Source organism: Vanacampus margaritifer, chromosome 6 (genome assembly GCF_051991255.1).
Source record: "Vanacampus margaritifer isolate UIUO_Vmar chromosome 6, RoL_Vmar_1.0, whole genome shotgun sequence".
In the NCBI taxonomy this organism is placed as follows: domain Eukaryota; kingdom Metazoa; phylum Chordata; class Actinopteri; order Syngnathiformes; family Syngnathidae; genus Vanacampus; species Vanacampus margaritifer.
Window position 1 is genome coordinate 13,429,213 of NC_135437.1, and position 19,807 is coordinate 13,449,019.

At 39.3% G+C, this 19,807-nt stretch overlaps 1 protein-coding gene across 2 annotated transcripts in view; it reads left to right on the forward strand.

Annotated features, from left to right (window-relative positions):
- plxnb2b (plexin b2b) overlaps positions 1 to 19,807 on the forward strand; it is a 194,108-nt gene that overhangs the window by 122,542 nt on the left and 51,759 nt on the right. For both annotated transcript variants that reach the window (XM_077567540.1, XM_077567541.1), the window contains 6 exons: positions 9,062 to 10,176; positions 11,124 to 11,312; positions 11,391 to 11,516; positions 14,597 to 14,697; positions 16,150 to 16,276; positions 19,412 to 19,571. In XM_077567540.1, the coding sequence (XP_077423666.1) occupies positions 9,064 to 10,176; positions 11,124 to 11,312; positions 11,391 to 11,516; positions 14,597 to 14,697; positions 16,150 to 16,276; positions 19,412 to 19,571 (1,816 nt within the window). In that variant the 5' untranslated portion in view covers positions 9,062 to 9,063. The remainder of the gene's footprint in view (positions 1 to 9,061; positions 10,177 to 11,123; positions 11,313 to 11,390; positions 11,517 to 14,596; positions 14,698 to 16,149; positions 16,277 to 19,411; positions 19,572 to 19,807) is intronic.

The following is a 19,807-nucleotide window of genomic DNA, read 5'->3' on the forward strand; positions in this document are numbered from 1 at the left end:
GTTTTTGATGAACACCACTACGCTACACCACTTGTGGAACCTTTTTTTTTTTGTTTAGGGGTGGGGGGTTAAAATTTTGAGAAACACTTGTTTAATCTATTAATATAGACAAGTGTCATTTTGGGGGTGGGCATAAATACTTGGGGTCACATTTTAATCACAAGGGATGAGCATACGGCAGCTCGCCTGTTGGCAGCTAGCTAGTTGGCTAGCACGAAAAGCTAATGTAGCAGTGCTCTATTTTGCCAAACAGATGGACTCCAAGTGGCACAAAAAGCTGTTAATCCTTCGCTGGTGACTGAAATGAGGAGCTTGAGTTTATTTTTCACCGATTTAAACATGCAAATTTCAAGGTATGACTGCTTTAAATTATTATTATTTTTTTAACATATGAACTTGAGCCTTCTGTGTGTGCGATGCGCCAGATAGCGCCAAGTGAGCGCCGCGTGGTTGTGAGAGGTGTAATTGGTGCTTTTAATGGCCTCTGTCACAAGAGCACCATGTGGTATTGTGGTGGCGGTCAGAGTGGGATTACCTTGTCAGCACTTCAAACTGTGTGTGTGTGTGTGTGTGTGTGTGTGTGTGTGTGTGTGTGTGTGTGTGCGTGTGTGTGTGTGTGTGTGTGATGCCCATCCTTCTATCCGCTAAAGCCCCAAAAACGTGTACATGTCGGGTGCACAGCTGACATTTTTCAATCATCTTTGATTTTCCTCTGCTGAGAGGTGCTTTTTTTGTGGGAGGGGGTGCACACATGCTCGTGGAGGAAGAGATGAGATGACAGTTGTCAGCCACCGTCGTGTGTGTGCGTGTGTGTCGGAGTGACAGACCTTAATTTCCATGTCTGTGCATGTAGCCCCGCGGCATTTTCATTTCAATTTGAGTGGTGACTCTGCACTTTGTTTACGTTCTCTTCACAAGTTAAGGGATCACGTCAATCATATTTCAGGATACTTAGTTAAAAAAAAAAAAACACACACACACACACAAGCTAACATTAGCTTACTCTGTTGACACCTTTACTCCAAAATCTGTGGTATTATCCTGCATTTGAGGATATATCCGAGTTGTTTTTTCCCCAGTTCCGACCTGAAAGTGTTCGAGGTGAAAATAATCAACCAATATGGCGGATGGTGATAAATTGTTTTATATTTTGGTCCTCAAAACTCATTTTGACCTCCAGCAAACTTGCCTTTTCACAGTTCTGCTTTATTTATTGTTTTTTTTTTTATCTTATTTCAAAAGCATTCCATACAGTTCAGTAGTTCACTGTATAATTTTATGCATAAAGTTAGCGGCATACTGTCACATACCTTGTGTTACGTGAAGCTGTTGAATATTTATAAATGAAGAAAGCTATTAGTTTTATACTCGTGAATTGTGTTTTACCAATGGGGCGTTCCTGTACACACTTCCTGGTTTGAACTGCATTTATGACAGCTATAAATGACAAAAACATGCTAATGTGAATTACATGGTTGCTAGCCCAAAATACTACTCCTCAGTATAGACTGGTCTCGTGCCCCGAATTTTGATCGCTGATCGTTTACAGTTTAACCATCGAATTCTGGATCAATTGGAATGGGTTAGTAATGGTACCTTTGTCGAAAAACATGTCAAAGTCCCCAAAAAATGAAAACCCCAATGTTAGAATAATGCTAAATGGGAAAAGAAGTGCACATTAATAGTACTATTATAGTAATAGTAAATGGTGTGTTTTACCCGTCCTCATATCGGAGTAACAGTCACGGAGCATCAACGTTGAATTTGATATAACTTACATTAACCTCCAGGATACCTCGATGATTGGAACGACACACAGAGCCTTGTGTGTCGTTCCAATCATCCATCCATCAATTTTCTAAAGTGCTTATCCTTATGGACCAATTTCAAATCCGTCCACTTGCTTCGCAACAGCTGTTAGCTAGCGCTAAGTGCTCTTCCGTGCGCTTCCGTCTCCTGTAGTTTACTGCAGCATTTGATTTTCTTGCTGCTGCTATAGTATAGTCCTTGATAAGATTTGTCTTTACCGTGACCCTCGATCTCTTCCACGGTTTTCATAGTTTCCAGTCACACTCTCCTGAAGTGGAAAAGTGCCATTTGCATCGACTGTTGTCGTTTCAACGCGGTGAAAAATCATGTGAAAAGTGCACAGAGGAAAACGTCTCATTTGTCTTCATTTGGTCTGTTATTAATTCCACAATCGTTGCTTTCATAGAACCACATTTCCAGATAGGCCCCCGTCTTCATTAGCGCATGACGCGTCTCGCTATTATTTATCTCCGACCGCGGGAAGCTTCATTAGCTGCCGTCTGATACAGCACGCGGCTCGCTAATTTTAGCAGCCTTCATTTATTCCCGACTAGCCACGTGTTGGATGGGTTGCCCGCTCGTCGTGTACTCCCACACGTCGGCAGAAAAAAAGGAATAAGGGTAGAAATTGGCTTCATTCCACCTGCGCTCATTCGCCCGCCAGACGTTTGCCTCTTTTCTGCTCTTTGAAGCCTCTTTAATTCCTGTGATCAGGATTAGGCGCAGGGAAAAGGATGAAAAGTGCCGGCGACACGGGGAGACATCCGAGGAGAGAACAGGCGCCTTTGAAATATGTCAAGAATTGCCTGCGCGCTGACCCACAATGAAGCAACGGAAGGAAATTCTTCATTCTTTTTTGTTTCCGAAATGCTTGAATAGGAAAGTGGTCTTTGAAGAGTTTGGGGACTGCAGATATTGTTCTTCCCTGACGTTGTCACAATGTGTTTCATTAGCGTCTGCTCAATTGCTCTCACAAAAATAAGTCAAAATCCAACTTTTTATGGCTCGTGTGCGGTTGTCCTCGCAGCCCATGTGATGGAAATATGCATATTCCCGCTATTTACTGCACGGTCAACAATGGCGATGCATTCAGAGAGGAGGTCACGCTCCAGTTGCTGTCCATATTTACAAGTACAGCCAATATTTAGACTCACTGGCCTTCCCTTTTTTGTGCGTCCAAGCTGAAACAATGATGAGCAACATTCAGCAAACACATCTCGGTTTCATTTCCGATGGAGTAGAACTTCCAAAGTTGGACGGAATCCATCCGTGCCAGGAAGTCAGCTGACTTTTTTTTGAAAGTCATTTTAACAACCCAGTCAAATGGCTACTTTGTCTATTGTGGCTTATGGCTTATGTGTACACATAAAAACATACCTTCTTCAAGCCTGCTGTGAATGATATACGTAGATACCACCTGGTCGCCAGAAAGCTTTTCATTCCACAACGAGCGATGCTAGCTCACGAGCTAACATGCTTCCAGGGCCCTATCGGTTTGCGTCACCTCTAGTGGTGGCCGGATCGATCCAAATATCAATATTATCGATATCAAGTCAGTAACGATATTGAATCGATACTGACACTTTAATATTGATCTAGTAGTTTAGTTTCAGATTGGTTCTTTTATGCCCTGCTGCGGTTTGGTCAAACACGAACATTACAGCAGGCACAGTCTTGCTCCAGCTGTCCCTCTTCCCCTTCTGTTTGAATCGTGTGTCGTCACGTGACTTCTCATCTCATCTTTGTAGTAGATTACCAGTATGGTACTTGAAAAATTATTTTGTTTTGTATGTCGTTTTATGTTTTATATTTGCTGCACGATAATCTTTAACATCTTGTTTATTTAGGTTGGAAAAAATCCACACAAGAAGTGCAATAAAGGCAGAATTTTTTGTTTGTTAAATTTGTTTTCCTATGATCACTTTGTGCATTTATATATGTTGTTATGGTTGTAATGTTTCTGGTAAAATAAAAACAAACATTGATTAAGTATTTTCTAATTATCAACAAACTGTCCTAATTTTGTCCTTTAAAAAAAAAAAAGGAAACAACACAAAACGCATTCAAAGGTTGACATTTTTTTTGTGATTAAGCAATTAGATGATACAGATACCTTATTAAAAAAAATAAAATAATAATTATATATATATATATATATATATATATATATATATATATATAATTACGAGGAGCATGTGTGTAATGAATGTCAGTTTGCCGCCACGCCGAATTATTATTATTTTTCTTCCTTTCTGGAAAGGCCTTGTGAATTGTGGCGCCGGAGGTCTGGAGTCATTGCCAAGAGGTAGCTCTGCGCTAAAATCCAGCCTTCGCTTTGAATAGCGCACAGCAGCAAACTTTTCTTATCTTGCGACTTCATCAGGTTTAATACCGCCGCCGTTTTCAAGCCATTTCCCTCCCTCACCCTGATGTTTCCTTTTTCTTGTTTGTTTTGCTTGCTTATGAACTTCTTGTTCCTGTGTCGCTAACAAAAAACAGACTGGCTCAATGTGTCTGAGTATAATAGCCGTCTCATATTTGAAGTTGTCGTTCTTCGCCGCCAGACTCGTCATCCTTGAAATGTTGTTTCTCAAAAGTTCCTTTTTTTTGGTCTGCCACAAATAAAGATGCAAACATACTTGAAATAATCTTGTTTGCCATGTGAATGCTGAGATATAAAGAGTATTTTGGAATTTAAAGTACTGTATTGGGAAGGGCTGGGCTAAAAAAATCAAATGATAGATATCGAATCGATTTTCCTTTTTACCCATAAATTCATAAGAAAATAGAATTTTAAAGGTCACATTTTTTTGTGCACGGTATCTTACTGTTTTCTTGAAATTTACTGTTCACATAAATTTAAAAGTATTTTCTTACATTTATAAAACACCTGACTTATTCCACATTTACACAATTCAGAATATTTTTCATTTATATTTACCATTATTGAATTAGAGTTAAGAAAATATTTTCATCTCATCCTCGCTGAAATGATTGTACCACGTGTTACTTTCATTTCACCAATTACTGCCTCCGCAAAATTTAATTTGGGAATTTATTGTTTATGGAGTTTTTATCAAGTCGTTGACATTTAAGAAGAAATGATGTGCAGGGTTTTTCCTGTGTACAAAATTCAGAGGCGGCCACCTCCAGCCTGATCCACTGATATTGCTCAACACAGTGCTCCAGCTGTGTTTACTGAGCTCGGCAGCAGCGCATTTTAACTGCAGTTTCAGTGTTGCGCCATTATGGAGGCGCTATATCAACAACAGTTCAACAACCGTATAAGAAACTGTTTTCTTTTTTTTCTTTTTTTTTTACTTTAATGTACTGAAGAAACAGTTAAAGGAGCCACCATTGCACACGCCCATTTCCTGGTTGTGAGGCAGAGGTGGCGCGCTCCAGGCTTCGCCAAAGAAACACATTATATACAATAAACCTAATAGTCTTTTACAACAACGCTGAACTATATTTACAATTTAATATGTATTAGTGAATGAAGTTTTAATGATTGTAGTTAAAAAATGGCACAAATTAATTGCAACTTTGTATTTATGTAATTTCTCATTTCTATTCCCTCATCGTAAAATAGCTGCAGAAGGGCGATCGATAATGGTATTAGTCACCGCCGCGAGTACCGATACCGTGTACATATAACTCAGTGAGCATCTACGAAAGTAATTCTCAAGCCACACGAGTGGTAAGCGAAAGAATCACTGAATTACCATAACATCCCATAAATAACACACACCCGTGTATAATACGCCGCCCAAAACCACCCTTAAAAAGCAGTTTTTACCGTATATGCTATTAGGCTAGCAATATAGTTAACGTAATCATGATCGCCACCAACTTGTACAATCAAAATAAACAGAAGTCTAGAAAGTCCTATATAGAAGGTTTGCTTTTATTAGGCTGTCACATAAACGTCCCCTTAATGGTACTTCTTTGGCGTTTTCGCTTCGCGACGGCATCTCTCATCCTGCCAACTCGACATTTTTCCTTTAATTAAAGCATAAAAAACCAAACAATTGCTCACATTTCAACCCTGGATAGGCACAGACTGGGATTTTATTGCTCAATTTGGATGTTGATGAAATGTTTTAAAACATCATAACATATTCATGCAGGGGTGGAGACCCTCTAGAGATGTTAGTGGTCTAACTGCACTATAAAACAGATCAAATATGCTTGCGGTCGGCTTTCGACGCCGGCGAGTGTGTGCAAAGCGGTAATTGCGTCCATGTTCAGCCGCACCTGTGCAAACAGCGGCAAGCACGGCCTCTGCGCTCATCGGACGTGCAACAGCTGACGTCTCTGTTTTACAAGACTCATCTTTTCATGTATTTTTCTTTTAATCTTATTTTTTAGGAGCACTGGAAGTGCTTGTGGCAGTATCATTTTTAATGTAGCTGAATTTGGCACAGATCCAAGGCTTGACTGTGTTTTGAGAGCCAGCCAGTGAGCTGCTTTGCTACCAGACACACTTAGGATGACTCTTGAGTTTTGCATCAATTTATTACAAAACTCACAGGCACAAGGTGGAAAGTTTGCATATCAATGCAAATGGCTTCTGGCAAAGAATACTTTAAAACTAGCTTAAAAAACACACAAATTTCAAACCAAGGTTATTATTGTTAAAAAAAAAAAAAATTAATTAATTGAGGAAAAAAACATTTTCATTAACAATATAAAATATAATAATAATAATTATAATAATAATAACACAATGAAAAATGAAACTGCATTTAACGTTTATAGAATTAACTAAAACTAGATATTACAGTGAAAATGTCTTTCGTTTTTGTTTCGTTATATCATACATGAGCTTTCTGGTTTCCAGAACAAGGGGAATTATAATTTACTGTATTATACAATACTAAGTGACTTTTTGACAAATCTAGTTGAACAAATACTCTATATAATAATAATAATAATAATAATAATCATAATAATAATGATAAAAAACAATTTAAAAACTCAGAAACTTGCTCTAAAAAGTAATTAAAAACTGAATAAATAAATAAAAAGTCAAAACAAAATAAGAACTAACTATAATGAAAAATCCCAAACTATTACAACCCTTTTTCAACATGAACCCAAATGTTCCATTCAGAGCACATTGTTATAGAATAGAGACTTATTGAGCTAAATTTACTCAAAAATGTAATAAGAATTAAAACAATAATAATTAAAGGTGGGGGAAAGGGGGTTTACATAAAAACTGTTGTACTGTATTTGTATAAAATTATTTTAATATAAATACACAACATTGGATGCATACTACACCTTTTTAACCTACTTTCTTCACTTAACTTAATTAACAATAAATATACTGTTTTACAGTTATACTTACCTGAATTTTAATACTTACTTTCCATATAGTGTATTATGATTTTAATGCGAAAAGCACAGTTACGATCTCTGTATGTAAAGCGCTTTATAAATAGTTTTGATTGATTGATTGATTGATGTAGCTGTGGCTAAAAAGCATGTGTAGAGAGTCTCTGCCACCAAAATTCACAAGTGAAGTCACTGAATGGGCCAACATCCTCTCAAATATCCACACTCTTTACTTTATTTCTCAGCCGTCTCCACTCTTTGCACTGTTATGCAGCCAAGGCTAATCGGCTTCTTCCTTGACAATCGCGCCATGTTGTTCGCGGTTCCATAAAATGGCTCAGAATGTGGCAGCGCTAAGTTTTGTTGTTTCCCAATAAAGCCGTTTTTTCCATTACAGCCAGTTGTGTGTTTTAATCGCCAGGTATGTGCATGTGAGTCAGCAACTCTAATTTGTTTGCAATTGCTCAGTTCGGTCGCGTCCAGCAAAAACAATCTCAAGCCAAACAACCTACGAGGTGAATATTAAAAGTGTTTTGATGGTGATTTGTGACCGCCGCGAAGTAAAAAGCAAGCGTTTCACACCAACAAACAAATGAAACAATATATCATGCCTTGGCGGAGGTCATAAATCGCATTTCTCGCCGACCGGTTGTCTTGTAGTTTGTTTCTGGACTGTCAAAAGTGGTTTAAAGTAACTAACTGTCATGCGAGTGGAAGCAGGTGGTGGAGACTTTTGGCTCCTCGCGGCCTTATTAGCCGCAGGCAATCTTTTATCCCGCTAACCTAAATCTGCATAAACAGCCACTTCACCCATTTTGGAGGCACATTGTGCAACCCTGCTGCTTTGAGTTTACACACAAATTACTGCTCTTATTTGATGGCAAGTTCTGCCTTCAATTTTGTGTCTGGCAACATGGATGACATTTTTTTCTTCTTCTTTTGCTGCTCACAGCGATGACAAATGCCATTTAAGTGAAGTAATCCATGCATGTCACAGTGAACAGCTGTTACATGAACTACTTTTTTTTTGCCCCTAAACAAAATAGTTCTCCAGAAAACAGGTCACAGTTGGGATTATTTATAGTATAACGGGGTCACAGAGTAGTTGTGCCACTTGCGTGCGTTGGTGAGGCAGGTAAAATGCCAACCTTGTAAGTCTGTTGTTTGCAGACCTCTACAGTACAGTACATATTTATACTGTATTTTTAGATGACTTCTAAAATATTCAACTTAACTTAACTATATATATACACACACGACATACTGTATTAAGTATTAAAAATGTATATTTTTAAATGCTTAGAAATATGTAGAATATTAAAATATACAACCAGCATACCTATAACAACCAATTTGCAATATGTTTAAAATTATTGACATTTTTTCAAATTTTGGAATATTTAAAAAAAACATTATTACAATTACTTTGTCTTTATTTACTAAATTGACTAAATAATTGTATAATAATACAAAACACAACAAATTTTCAGTTCTATTTTATTTATTCATTTATTCAAAAAACATTTTGAATAAGCAAAATATTATCAGTATGTAAAAAATATTGTAAGTATTGTGACTTTTTAAACACAAAAAAATATATTAAATATTTTACAAAAAAATATTTGAAAAATATATTTTTAGAAACTTTTCTGGCTGGCTGTGTACAGTTAGCATGTTTTCTCCACGTAGTCCTGAACCAGATTCTAAATGGCATTGTGTAGGAAATTAATTAAAATGTTTTTTAATTTTTTTTACTTTAACTTGTTCCTGCTTGTATTATCAATGGGTTGAGCAATCAAAAGCATTTCCTAACTAAAAGCAAACAATTAAAAAATAAACAATAGGGTACAGTGCCAGTTGGTCACTTGTCAATGTTTTATTTATTTTTTATGTCTTCTGTTATCCGCAGAGATGGCTAGCTGGGTCTCCCTCCTCCTCCTCCTCGCTTGCCAGTCGACGTCCACCTCCCAGGAGGTTTTCTACGAGTTCACCTCGGACACTCCCATCAACAACGTGGTGCAGGACCCGCGCACGGGCCGCGTGTACGCGGGGGCCGTCAACGCCGTCTACCAGCTGGGGTCGTCGCTGCGGCCGGAGGCCCGGGCGGAGACGGGCCCCCGTAAGGACGCCAGGACGTGCACGCCGCCCGCCTCGGCCTGCCAGGACACCAAACTGATGGACAACATCAACAAGCTGCTGCTGGTGCACCCGTCCAACGGCTCGCTCATCGTGTGCGGCAGCCGCTACCGGGGCATCTGCTCGCTGCTCAACCTGTCCAACGTGGAGCAGGAGCTGTACTACAGCGACAGCAAGGGCGAAAGGACTTACGTGGCCAGCATCGAGGATAACGTCAACGTGGTGGGCGTCATGTCCACCTTCGTCAAAGATCAGCACAAGTTTGAAGTGTTCCTGGTGGGCAAAGGCTACGGCAGCCTGGACAGCACCAAGATCATCACCACGCGCATCCTGCGGGATTTCCGCGAGTGGGTGGTGTTCGAGAGCATCATCGAGGCCTCCACCATACAGACAATGCCATTCGGACCCAGGTACCTGCACGACTTCAGGCACGCCTTCGCCGCCGACGGCTTCGTTTACTTCGTCTTCTCCAGGACCCTGGACGGTACCGATAACAAAAACGTGACCTTTGTATCGCGCCTGTGTGAGAACGACCACCATTTGTATTCCCACACGGAGCTGCAGCTCAAGTGCGGTCAGGATAATCGGTACAGCAAAGTGCAGGCAGCCTACGTGGCCTCCCCGGGGAAGGAGCTGAGTCGAGTCATGACGGAATGGGGCACGTACGGGAAGGTCCAGCCTTGGAATAAAGTTCTCTTCATGGTGGCCAGCTCGGAAGACGACCACAGCGACTCGGCCCTGTGCATGTACACGCTCAACGCCATCAACGAGCGTCTGGTCGACATCATCACTGCCTGCTACAGCGACTCGGGGAAGATTTCGGGCTTCCCCGCCGTTGACATCCCGTACTCGTCAAAGACAGCGGAATTCTGCACCTCCAAAATTGCGGTGAGGGCCCATAGTTTTTTTGGGGTTGTTTGTTAGATGAATTCCTTTTGGTCCAATAAGTTATGTCTCGTTTTTTCTTAGTTCTGCAGATGATTATCTTTTTTTTTTTTAAATATTTAAATACATGAAAAAAAAATTGGATATTGGATGGATGGAGTATATTTTAAAGATGAAAATGTAAAACAATGACTGATGAATTCAAATATTATATATATTTTAAAAAATCAATAAAATATTATTAAATAATATTATTTTATTTTATTTAAATTAATATTAAATAATTTATTATTTTATATTAAATATGTTTAATATGTCAAAGACTATCACATACAAATTTTTGTACTACCCTAGTTCACATTTTACATTTTGAAAATTATTTGAAACATAAAATATTGTGTGTTTGTATATTTATTAATTTAACACATACATAGATTTTTTTAAATACAAAAATGAACATGATATAAATGTTTTAATTAATCTAGAAATGTTGACATTATTTTTGAACACATTTTAATTTAGAATTACAGTTGAAATAAAAACTATTCTTAACATGAACTAAAATATATCTGAATTACATGTCTTATTGTAATAATTAGCTTATTTTACTGTGATACCCCCCCCCTCCCACACACACACACACACAAACTAAAAAGTTGACTATGCTCATTTCATTGAAAAAATATAACTTTTTATTATGTCAAATTTTCTTTTCTATTTGTTTTATTGGAGTATTTTTCATTTTTTATAGCATGATAACATAATATTATTCATTTTGTTTTCATAATAATAATGGTAACAATTATTCATTATGAAAATGCACCTGCAATACCTAAATTTGCCCTCATGGTATAAAGAAAAAGATATTGTATCTGAAACATGAAGCTTTAAAAAGTGGCTTTGTTTTGCGCCTTCCATTATGAAAGTCTTTGTGTTCTTTTCCTGTACAGAAGGACACATTAGAACAGTACAAGTGCGGCGGGGATTTCCTGCCGACGCCTCTGGCCAGCAAGCCCCGATTCGCCTTGAAATCCAACGCGGTGTTGACCAAGCCGGGCCTTCTCACCGCGGTGGCCATCGCCGTGGAGAACGATCACACCGTCGCCTTCTTGGGCAACAACCAGGGAGATGTCTTCAAGGTGGACTTGTCACACGCTTTTATATCACTTCACCTTATTAAGACAATTAGACATCTTGTTTTTTTTTCTTCCCCGTAGGTTCACCTGACATCAACGTCGTACGTGTACGGCAAGGCCCCCGGCAATACCTTGGGGGAGAAGGTGAACAAGAACCTTTTCTTTGACATGGACCAAAGCCACATGTACATCACCACAGACAAAAAGGTGCCTCAACTGCTTCTCACGCACTCAACTCGAAACTTTAAACTGGATGGCTTGAACTAAAAATGAATACAAGTGAGCTTTTGCTAACCCAATCACAGAGCAGCACAAAACAGAGGTTCAACATGATGCTAGTTATGTTGAATTGGCTTAAAGATTATTAAGGGATCGTTGGACCTTTAAGTTTGAGAACCATGTCAGCTATAACAGAAATGTGAAATGCTATGTCTTTGGAATCAATTGTTTAAAATAGCCGAGGGTAGAATCAATAGGAAAGTATTTAAGTGGAGCAAAAAAGCTTTTCTTCATTTTTGAAGAAGTTGATATTCAATATATTTACAGGAATATTTTGCGTTGTGAAACTAATTCAATTAAAAACAAGCTTCTCCCCAAGATTGTTAAACCCCTAAATTGAAAATGCAGATCAAGGGAAGTTTTACCCTTGAGCAATATATTTTATCTCCGTTATCTAGAAATCAAAGATGCTTGTTTGGTGTTGGTATTCTCCCTCTGGCCATTAAAAGTGGTTTAATTATTAATATTCCTGAAGATAATAGATTGCGCTAAATGTCTAACTTTCATTTTCTTTTGTATTGTACACTTGTGGTCTGAGAGAGTGTATTTTGTTTAATGATTTATACAACATAACCCTGAAATGTTCTATTGGCCAGCAGAGGAAAAGGTAAAAAAAAAAAAAAATTAGATGTTAGTGTATATTAATTAATATTTTTTTTATTTTGGTAAAGCTTGCAAAAGACGACAAGATAGACTATTTTACTATGATTTTTGTTGCTGTACTTTACTAAAGCGCGGACCTACCAATGTGGAGTAACAGTTTTGACTTGGCTACGTCGTTCAAATGTACAGCAAAGTGGTTTTAACGTTATAAAGTCGTTTGTACGTATTGATAAAGTTGTTCAAACATACTACAAAGTGATTGATCAAACGTATTGGTAAAACGTAGGTTAACTGCTAAAAAAACTCACATTTTTCCCCCCATAATGCCACAAGTATTGACTTGCTTATGTGCAATTCTGCGCTACAGCCGCTTCACAGGTGGACAGTAAGTAAACGTTGTATGTAGAAAATACGGTTTAAGGTCCAAGACATTTTGAACCAAACGTTTACTTACTTAATTTTCATCATTGGTGAGCTTTGTTCTATTCATCTGTGATGTGGCATAGTAACGATTATGCTAAAAATGTCATGTTTTTAGCATTTAGCTTACCTTTTACCAATATATTCGAACAAGACTTTTTACTCCACATTAGCAGTTCCACGCTTCTGTAGCGCTTTGGTCCTGGTGTTGGATCATTTGATTGTTTGGTGTCTTATAAGCCCATGCGGGCTTGCCATACTCTTGTATGCATGACACAATAATAATAATGTCATTCATTCATTCATTCGTTTATATATTAAAGTTTGCCTCACTACCGCATTAATATTTACTGATCGTTAGTGTATACATTCCAGAATAGATGGAAATGGTCGTTGGTAATTTGTAGGTCTGCAGAAGGTGAGATGATGTTTGTCCGTTTTTGCAACTTTATAAAGATGTGCGGCTTGGAGTCGTGCCGAACAGGCGAGTCTATTTATCATATGCTATGCGCGACCACGGCTGAAGACAATTGGGGTTACAATGAGACAATCATTTCAAAACAAAGAGTTAGCAGCCCAAATGTTAGCACGTATAATGTCTCTTCAAGGAGGTACACGTGGTGCTCTTCTATCGTTCTGCCAGTAAAATGGAAAGACAAAATCATTCGTGCTGCATAAAAAGAAAAAAACATACGGAATATATTCAATGCACCTCCTCTGACGTTTATTTCATGGCACTCAAGGCCTACCTTTGCATTACCTGCGGTGTTTAAAAAAAACAACAACATAATGGACACACAAATTAATTTTCCAAGCATCCCTGGGGGGGCTGGGGGGGATTGTGTGCGCCAAGAAGGAAAGAGCTTTTTGCTGTGCCTGTCTGATAATCGACTGCTCATAAATTGTTTCTAAATCCCCGTCATATTCATGGCAGCGGTGGGGTTTTAACGCCGCTGACACCTTACCTCTGCACGGTTATAAAATCCCCTCCCCAGAAAAAAATCACTTCTTTGCTTTTGCTGCGCCATAAAACTAAAGCGTGCATGAAAAATACATCTGCCACTGCCGTTATATGGCAGAAGAGTCATATTTTGTGTCTTAAGTGGACCAAGAGACAGGACATCTGTGTCATTTCTACAATCAGTTTCGATTTCAAAAATCACTTGCGTTTTTGCTGTTTATGAAAAAGATTTATAAATATTTTTTTGATTAAAAAAACAACAACTCACGTTTCAAATTCATTTTTACTGTCCAATAAAAACATCATGCATCAATCAACATGGTCTGTGAGGGATTCCAGTCTAACCTCATCTGTCATCCTATGCGTCACTATTGTAAAAAGGGACTTGGAGTCGATCCCTGATGCATTCCACCTCCACCAATGTGTGTAGTTGAAGGAAGACACGGTCGCTGTGGCTCTTCAGTTGCTTGATTATTATGATGATGATGTTTATTATCAAATGTACATGTATTATATCACTGTTATGATTTAGACCCCTTGTTGCCAATGTGAGCACACCAGAACTGGGCTCATTCAATTAAAGCATGAAATCATAAAGCGCTAACTGTTTAATTCTTTACATTGTCTTTAAGTACAGTTATACTGTATGGTTTTCTAAAGTACTGTAGAGTGTTGTTTTTCTTATTAAAAGACATGTTCTTTAGGGACTGGAGCGATTTAATAGAGTTTTCATTCATTTTAGTGGCTCATAAGTTAAGGCTGTACTTTACTGTCTATCCTCTGGAGACGTTTTACATCACATTAGTGCGTGATTTCCATCGATGTGAACAGCAGTGGAGATACCACAGGATTTTAAATGGAACAAATAGATTTTGACTCCCCGAGGGTGGGACAAAACTAACTGCTCGATTATTCAAGGAGGCTTCTTTGTGGCATCCCGTGCCTCGGAAGCCTCGCCTGCCGTGCCAGTCGTCTTCCCTCGGGTGACTGCTGACTGATCATGTGACGTGTGCTCATGCCGCAGATCACCAAGGTGCCCGTGGAGACGTGTCTGCAGAAGAAAGACTGCCATTCCTGCGTCAATATGAGGGACCCTTACTGTGGCTGGTGTGTGCTGGAGGGCAGGTGAGAAACAATCACACACACATTCACGCACACGAACACACACAGAGGCAAAGTTCCAACTCTCCAACACATGGGAGTGTTTCCCACAGTGTTTTACGGCGGACGTTTTTACTAACCCACATTGTTAATATCCCGTCTCTTGCTCAGTGCAGCCAGCAGAAATTAAAGCAGTTTGTCAGCCGTGTGCGGCGAAATGCACTCTCGCCGGCTTCTATTCATGCGTACAATGCTGATGTTTGCCACATATTTGCCTGGATTGATTGGGGAGATCAATAGCTGTCACATCAACCTGAAGCTTCATTTTGTAAGACTGCATATTATATTGCTACGATCAGAGCTATTTTCAGAACCAGTTGGATGGATGGATGGATGGAGGGACAGATGGATGAATGGACTGATGGCTAGATGGATGGCTGGATGGATGGATGGACGGACGGACGGATGGATGGACAGATGGACAGACACGATTAAGTGTAGTAGCTTGCTAGCTGGCTGAATTCATAAGACAAGACGGATGGATTGATGGACGGACAGAGAGACGGAAACAAAGACAAAGTTAAGTGTAGTAGCTAGGTAGCTGGTTAAATTTATAAGACAAGCCAGACGGATGGACCGACGGACACAGACAGACACAGTTAAGTGTAGTAGGTATGGATGGATGGATGGACGGACGGACGGATGGACAGACACATAGAAAGACACAGGTAAGTGTAGTAGGTAGCTAGTTGGCTAATTTTAAAAGACTGGATGGATGGATGGATAGATGGATGGATGGATGGACAGACAAACGGATGGATGGATGGACGGACAGACAGTCACGGTTAAGTGTAGTAGCTTGCTAGCTGGCTGAATTCATAAGACAAGACAGATGGATTGATGAATTGATGGATGGATGGACGGACAGAGAGACGGAAACAGATGAAGTTAAGTGTAGTAGCTAGGTAGCTGGTTAAATTTATAAGACAAGCCAGACTGATGGACCGACGGACACAGACAGACACAGTTAAGTGTAGTAGGTATGGATGGATGGATGGATGGACAGACGGACGGATGGACAGACACATAGAAAGACACAGGTAAGTGTAGTAGGTAGCTAGTTGGCTAAATTTAAAAGACTGGATAGATGGATGGATGGATGGACAGACAGACGGACGGATGGACAGGCACATAGAAAGACACAGGTAAGTGTAGTAGGTAGCTAGTTGGCTAAATTTAAAAGGATGGCTGGATAGATGATAGATAGATAGATGTGTATTAAAATATTGTATCTGCACTGACAGGTGTACTGTATCCGGTTGTTATTTCTAACGGCACATTGTGGAAAATCTATCAGCATTTCTGAAGCCTTCAAAATGTTTTTTTTTGTCTTTTGTGTATTTTGGGGTTTGAGCTGTGGAACTGACGCGTTGGTGTCTGTGTGTGCGTGTGGAATTGTTCACGCTGCGTGTGCAGGTGCACCAGGAGGTCTGAGTGCCGACGGGCAGAGGAGAAGAATGGCTGGCTGTGGAGCCCCAGGCAGCAATGTGTCAAGATCGTCTCCTTCTACCCTCCCAACCTCTCCTGTAAAAAGAGCCAGAAGGTAGCTCGCTCTCCTTTTTCTGTCTTTGTTCCATCTGTTTGTTTTTCACACAGTCGGCGTGATGAACGGTCGCTACTGTGAATCCAAAAGCCGGCCGGCCGGGGATCAGGTTTATTCCTGCTCCGTATCGATCCGTCCGCAAAACCCCCCAAACTGGCTTATTATAACTGACCCGTTGAAGATGGAGAGACTCTATTTCTCTCTTCTTTTTTTTCCCCCCTCTTTCTACTTCTGCCTTTTGTATGCATGTTGGAAAACAGAGCACCTTTTTGAACACGGTTCCAGAAGAACAGCACACCCACAGGGATGTTGGGTGGTGGAAGCATTTAGTGAAGAGTTAACAGTTCCAAGTAGCAGTCAACAATATTTTTACAATAGAATTTCTAAATTAAAAAGTATTTTAAATATGGACGTCCCGGTTGCACATTTTCCAACAGATTCATAACATTAGTTACTTGGCCGATGATTTAACTCCGGTTAGCAACAAAAGTTAAACGATAGGAATTGGAAAACTGTCTTCTTTATGTCATGCAATGCAGAAGGTGTTAATTGAATGTACGTTCCAAAAAATACAGGAAAAAATACCAATACCGTCTAACCGGTGACCGGCAATACCATCATGAACAACTAGTCATGCTAGCAATGTGATCTGATGACGTTTCTTTGGGCAAAAATGGGAGGGAGGAGTAAAGTGAGGCTTCATTCAAATCTTGCTAGCAGCTTCAAGACTGTAAACCCTACATTTTATTTGCCATTCTTTTTTTTTTATGTGGGAATTTTAAAAATGTGCGAAATAGTTTGATACATGTCCTGAATGTTCATGATGGACAACGAAATGCTACCGGTTTGATGTTTATTTTTTGGAATGTATAAATTAAACGCCTTCGATATTGCATAACATGAAGAAGAGAGCTTTCCATTTCCCATTGTTTAACTTTTGTTGCTAAATCACCGGTCAAGTAACTTTTTTAGACAATTTTGCTAGAGCCTCAATGTGTTAGCCCTTTTCTTGTTGCTATTTGTTGTCGAGCGTCTGTATATCTTTCCAACCTCAAACTTCATGCTAACAGTTGCTATTGCTGCATCTGTCTTTTGGTTCCCTCTCAAAGTACTTACGAGCAAATGTTATTGCTTCTGCCATATCTTTGTTGTTACTCTTTTTCTGTTTTGTCCCCCTCAAAAGCCCCTACAGTATAACTAGCTATTGTTTTTGTCCTTTGCTTTTGCTATTTTTCTCTTTCTCCATTCTGCTGTTCCACTGTCAAACCGCATACGAGCAAGTAGGGATGGGAATTGAAAAACGGCTCTTCTCTAGAACCGGGTTGCCAGTAATTTGATTCTTAGGAATCGTTTGTTAGCTTGCCTGACAATTCCGCTTATCGATTCCTCTTAGAAAAAAAGAGTTAGCGCTTTAATTGACCGGGTCTCAGCCGCTTTCACGCCTCGTTCTCAGGTGTGATTCAGCTGATGCGGTGTGAGGGCGTGAGAGGAGGAGATAGAGGGGGAAAAATAACTCGCACTGTGATCGGGGCTTGGATGCTGTAAGTGCCTCGTTCTTGACCGTGATTGGTGGTTAGAATAACAGAAGAGTGAAATTCCAAGTGTTGACAACCCGTCGTCACAAAAGACATCCTAGAGACACCTCGCTCAGGTGTCAGAGGATCCTGGCTAAAAAGTGAATTTCTACTATTGCCCAAAAATCATTTTACACAAGGTAACTTAACTGTGCCTCACATAATTAACTCATTCACTCCCAGCCATTTTCACTGAAGCAACCCCCTTCGCTCCAGGCTGTTTTACTGGATTTTGACTGATTTTGCAAGGCTCACAGAATATTGTGTTCTATTGCAATAAAAACATGGAACCTACCAAAAGAAAGTCTCTTCTTTCATCAGGAAAAAAAAATACATTTCTATCTGTTTTCGTTTTGTAGCAATTATCATTAAAGTATAGCTAAGTTTCATAAATATGTTGATAACAGTGGGGAATAGAGCTTTTTGCAACATGGCCTGGTTGATCTCTTATACTCTGCTGCCACCTGCTGGCCGTTTTTATAATAATTATCATTACTTTAAGCGTTCTCTTCAGTTCAGAGGCTGCAACAAAAGCCTTTTGTATACTCTAGCATAAAAAAAATAAAAATTAAAAAACATATAAATACGTTTTTTGGGGACCATGGTAATATTTAAAATAGAACATATTTATACATTTTTGGGAGCAAATTAGTTAAAAGTTCAACATTTAAAAGCACTTACAAACAAAAGTGTTAAAGACATTTAAAGGCAAAGTAAATAAATATAAAGTAGCTTTCTAAAATCACAAGGACAAGACTTTGGATAACATGATTTTAAAAATACTTTTAAAGGTATGGGAAAAGAGCATCGCATCCTGGATTTAAAAGCATTTACACTTTGTGTTGACTTCACTTCTGTTGGCACCTTGTGCCATTTGCGTGCAGCATAACAGCTAAATGCTGCTTCACCGCGTTTGCTTTGAATTCTGGGTTCTACTTATTGACCTGAGTCTGCAGACCTCAGAATCCTACTGGATTGTAAATGTTATTTTTAACAAAACAATTATTTGCTTTACGTCTAAATTAGTTTAGATCAAGTTGAAGGCAAAGTGAGAAGTGTAAATATCCTCAAATGTAGCCAAAGTGTCAGATATGGAGAAACCTATCGAGTGGAAAAAAGTCTATACCAGGTGAATTAAAAGAGAGCATGATATCTTTGCAGGATTGATGAAAGTTAGAAAATTTGTTCTCAGTCGCAATGCTGTATCAATTGGGCTTAAAAAAAAAAACATTCTCTATGGGTCGATAAGATTGGAACTGTGTAATTTCCTCAGGCACTCTGATATCTTGCATTGACCATCATGGCTCTCTTGACATACTTTGAGAAGAAAGTCGCCTACTTCCCCTCAAGGATGCATCATGACAGATTATAAGTGCTTCCTCCATATGTTGTATCTTCTGTCTGACGTTGAAGATAGCGATACCAGTAGCGATAATGGCATCAAAATCTCTACATTCCTAATTATTTCTGTCCACTGACATTCCAAATAATTTCTTCAAACAAAGATAATGATATAAAATACCGCAAATGACTGACTTGTTGACATTCCATTGCTTCCTAGGTGAAGATCAATATTCCTTCCCTGCCCACCATCAGCCCGTCAGACCGCCTGCTGTGCTCCTTCAAGTCGTTCCAGAGCGACGGCGTCATGTCCGACTCGGGTCAGGTCTCGTGCGACCTGCCCCACCCGTCGCTTATCCCGCACACCAGCGGCTACCAAGGTACGGTACGGCTCGTGCACCATTTTTATTTAATTGCCCAAGGGGGAGTTGCATTCATAAATAAATGACTGTCTTGCAATATAAATGAGCCCACCTTTATTAAATGTAAAGCAGAGGAAAATATGCGCTTGTGCTTTTTCACTGAGAGAAGTGCTGCAATTACACTCAGTGGATCACAATTAAAATAATTTGTATTATTTAGAGCAAATACTTTTCCTAGTACTACTAAACATGTA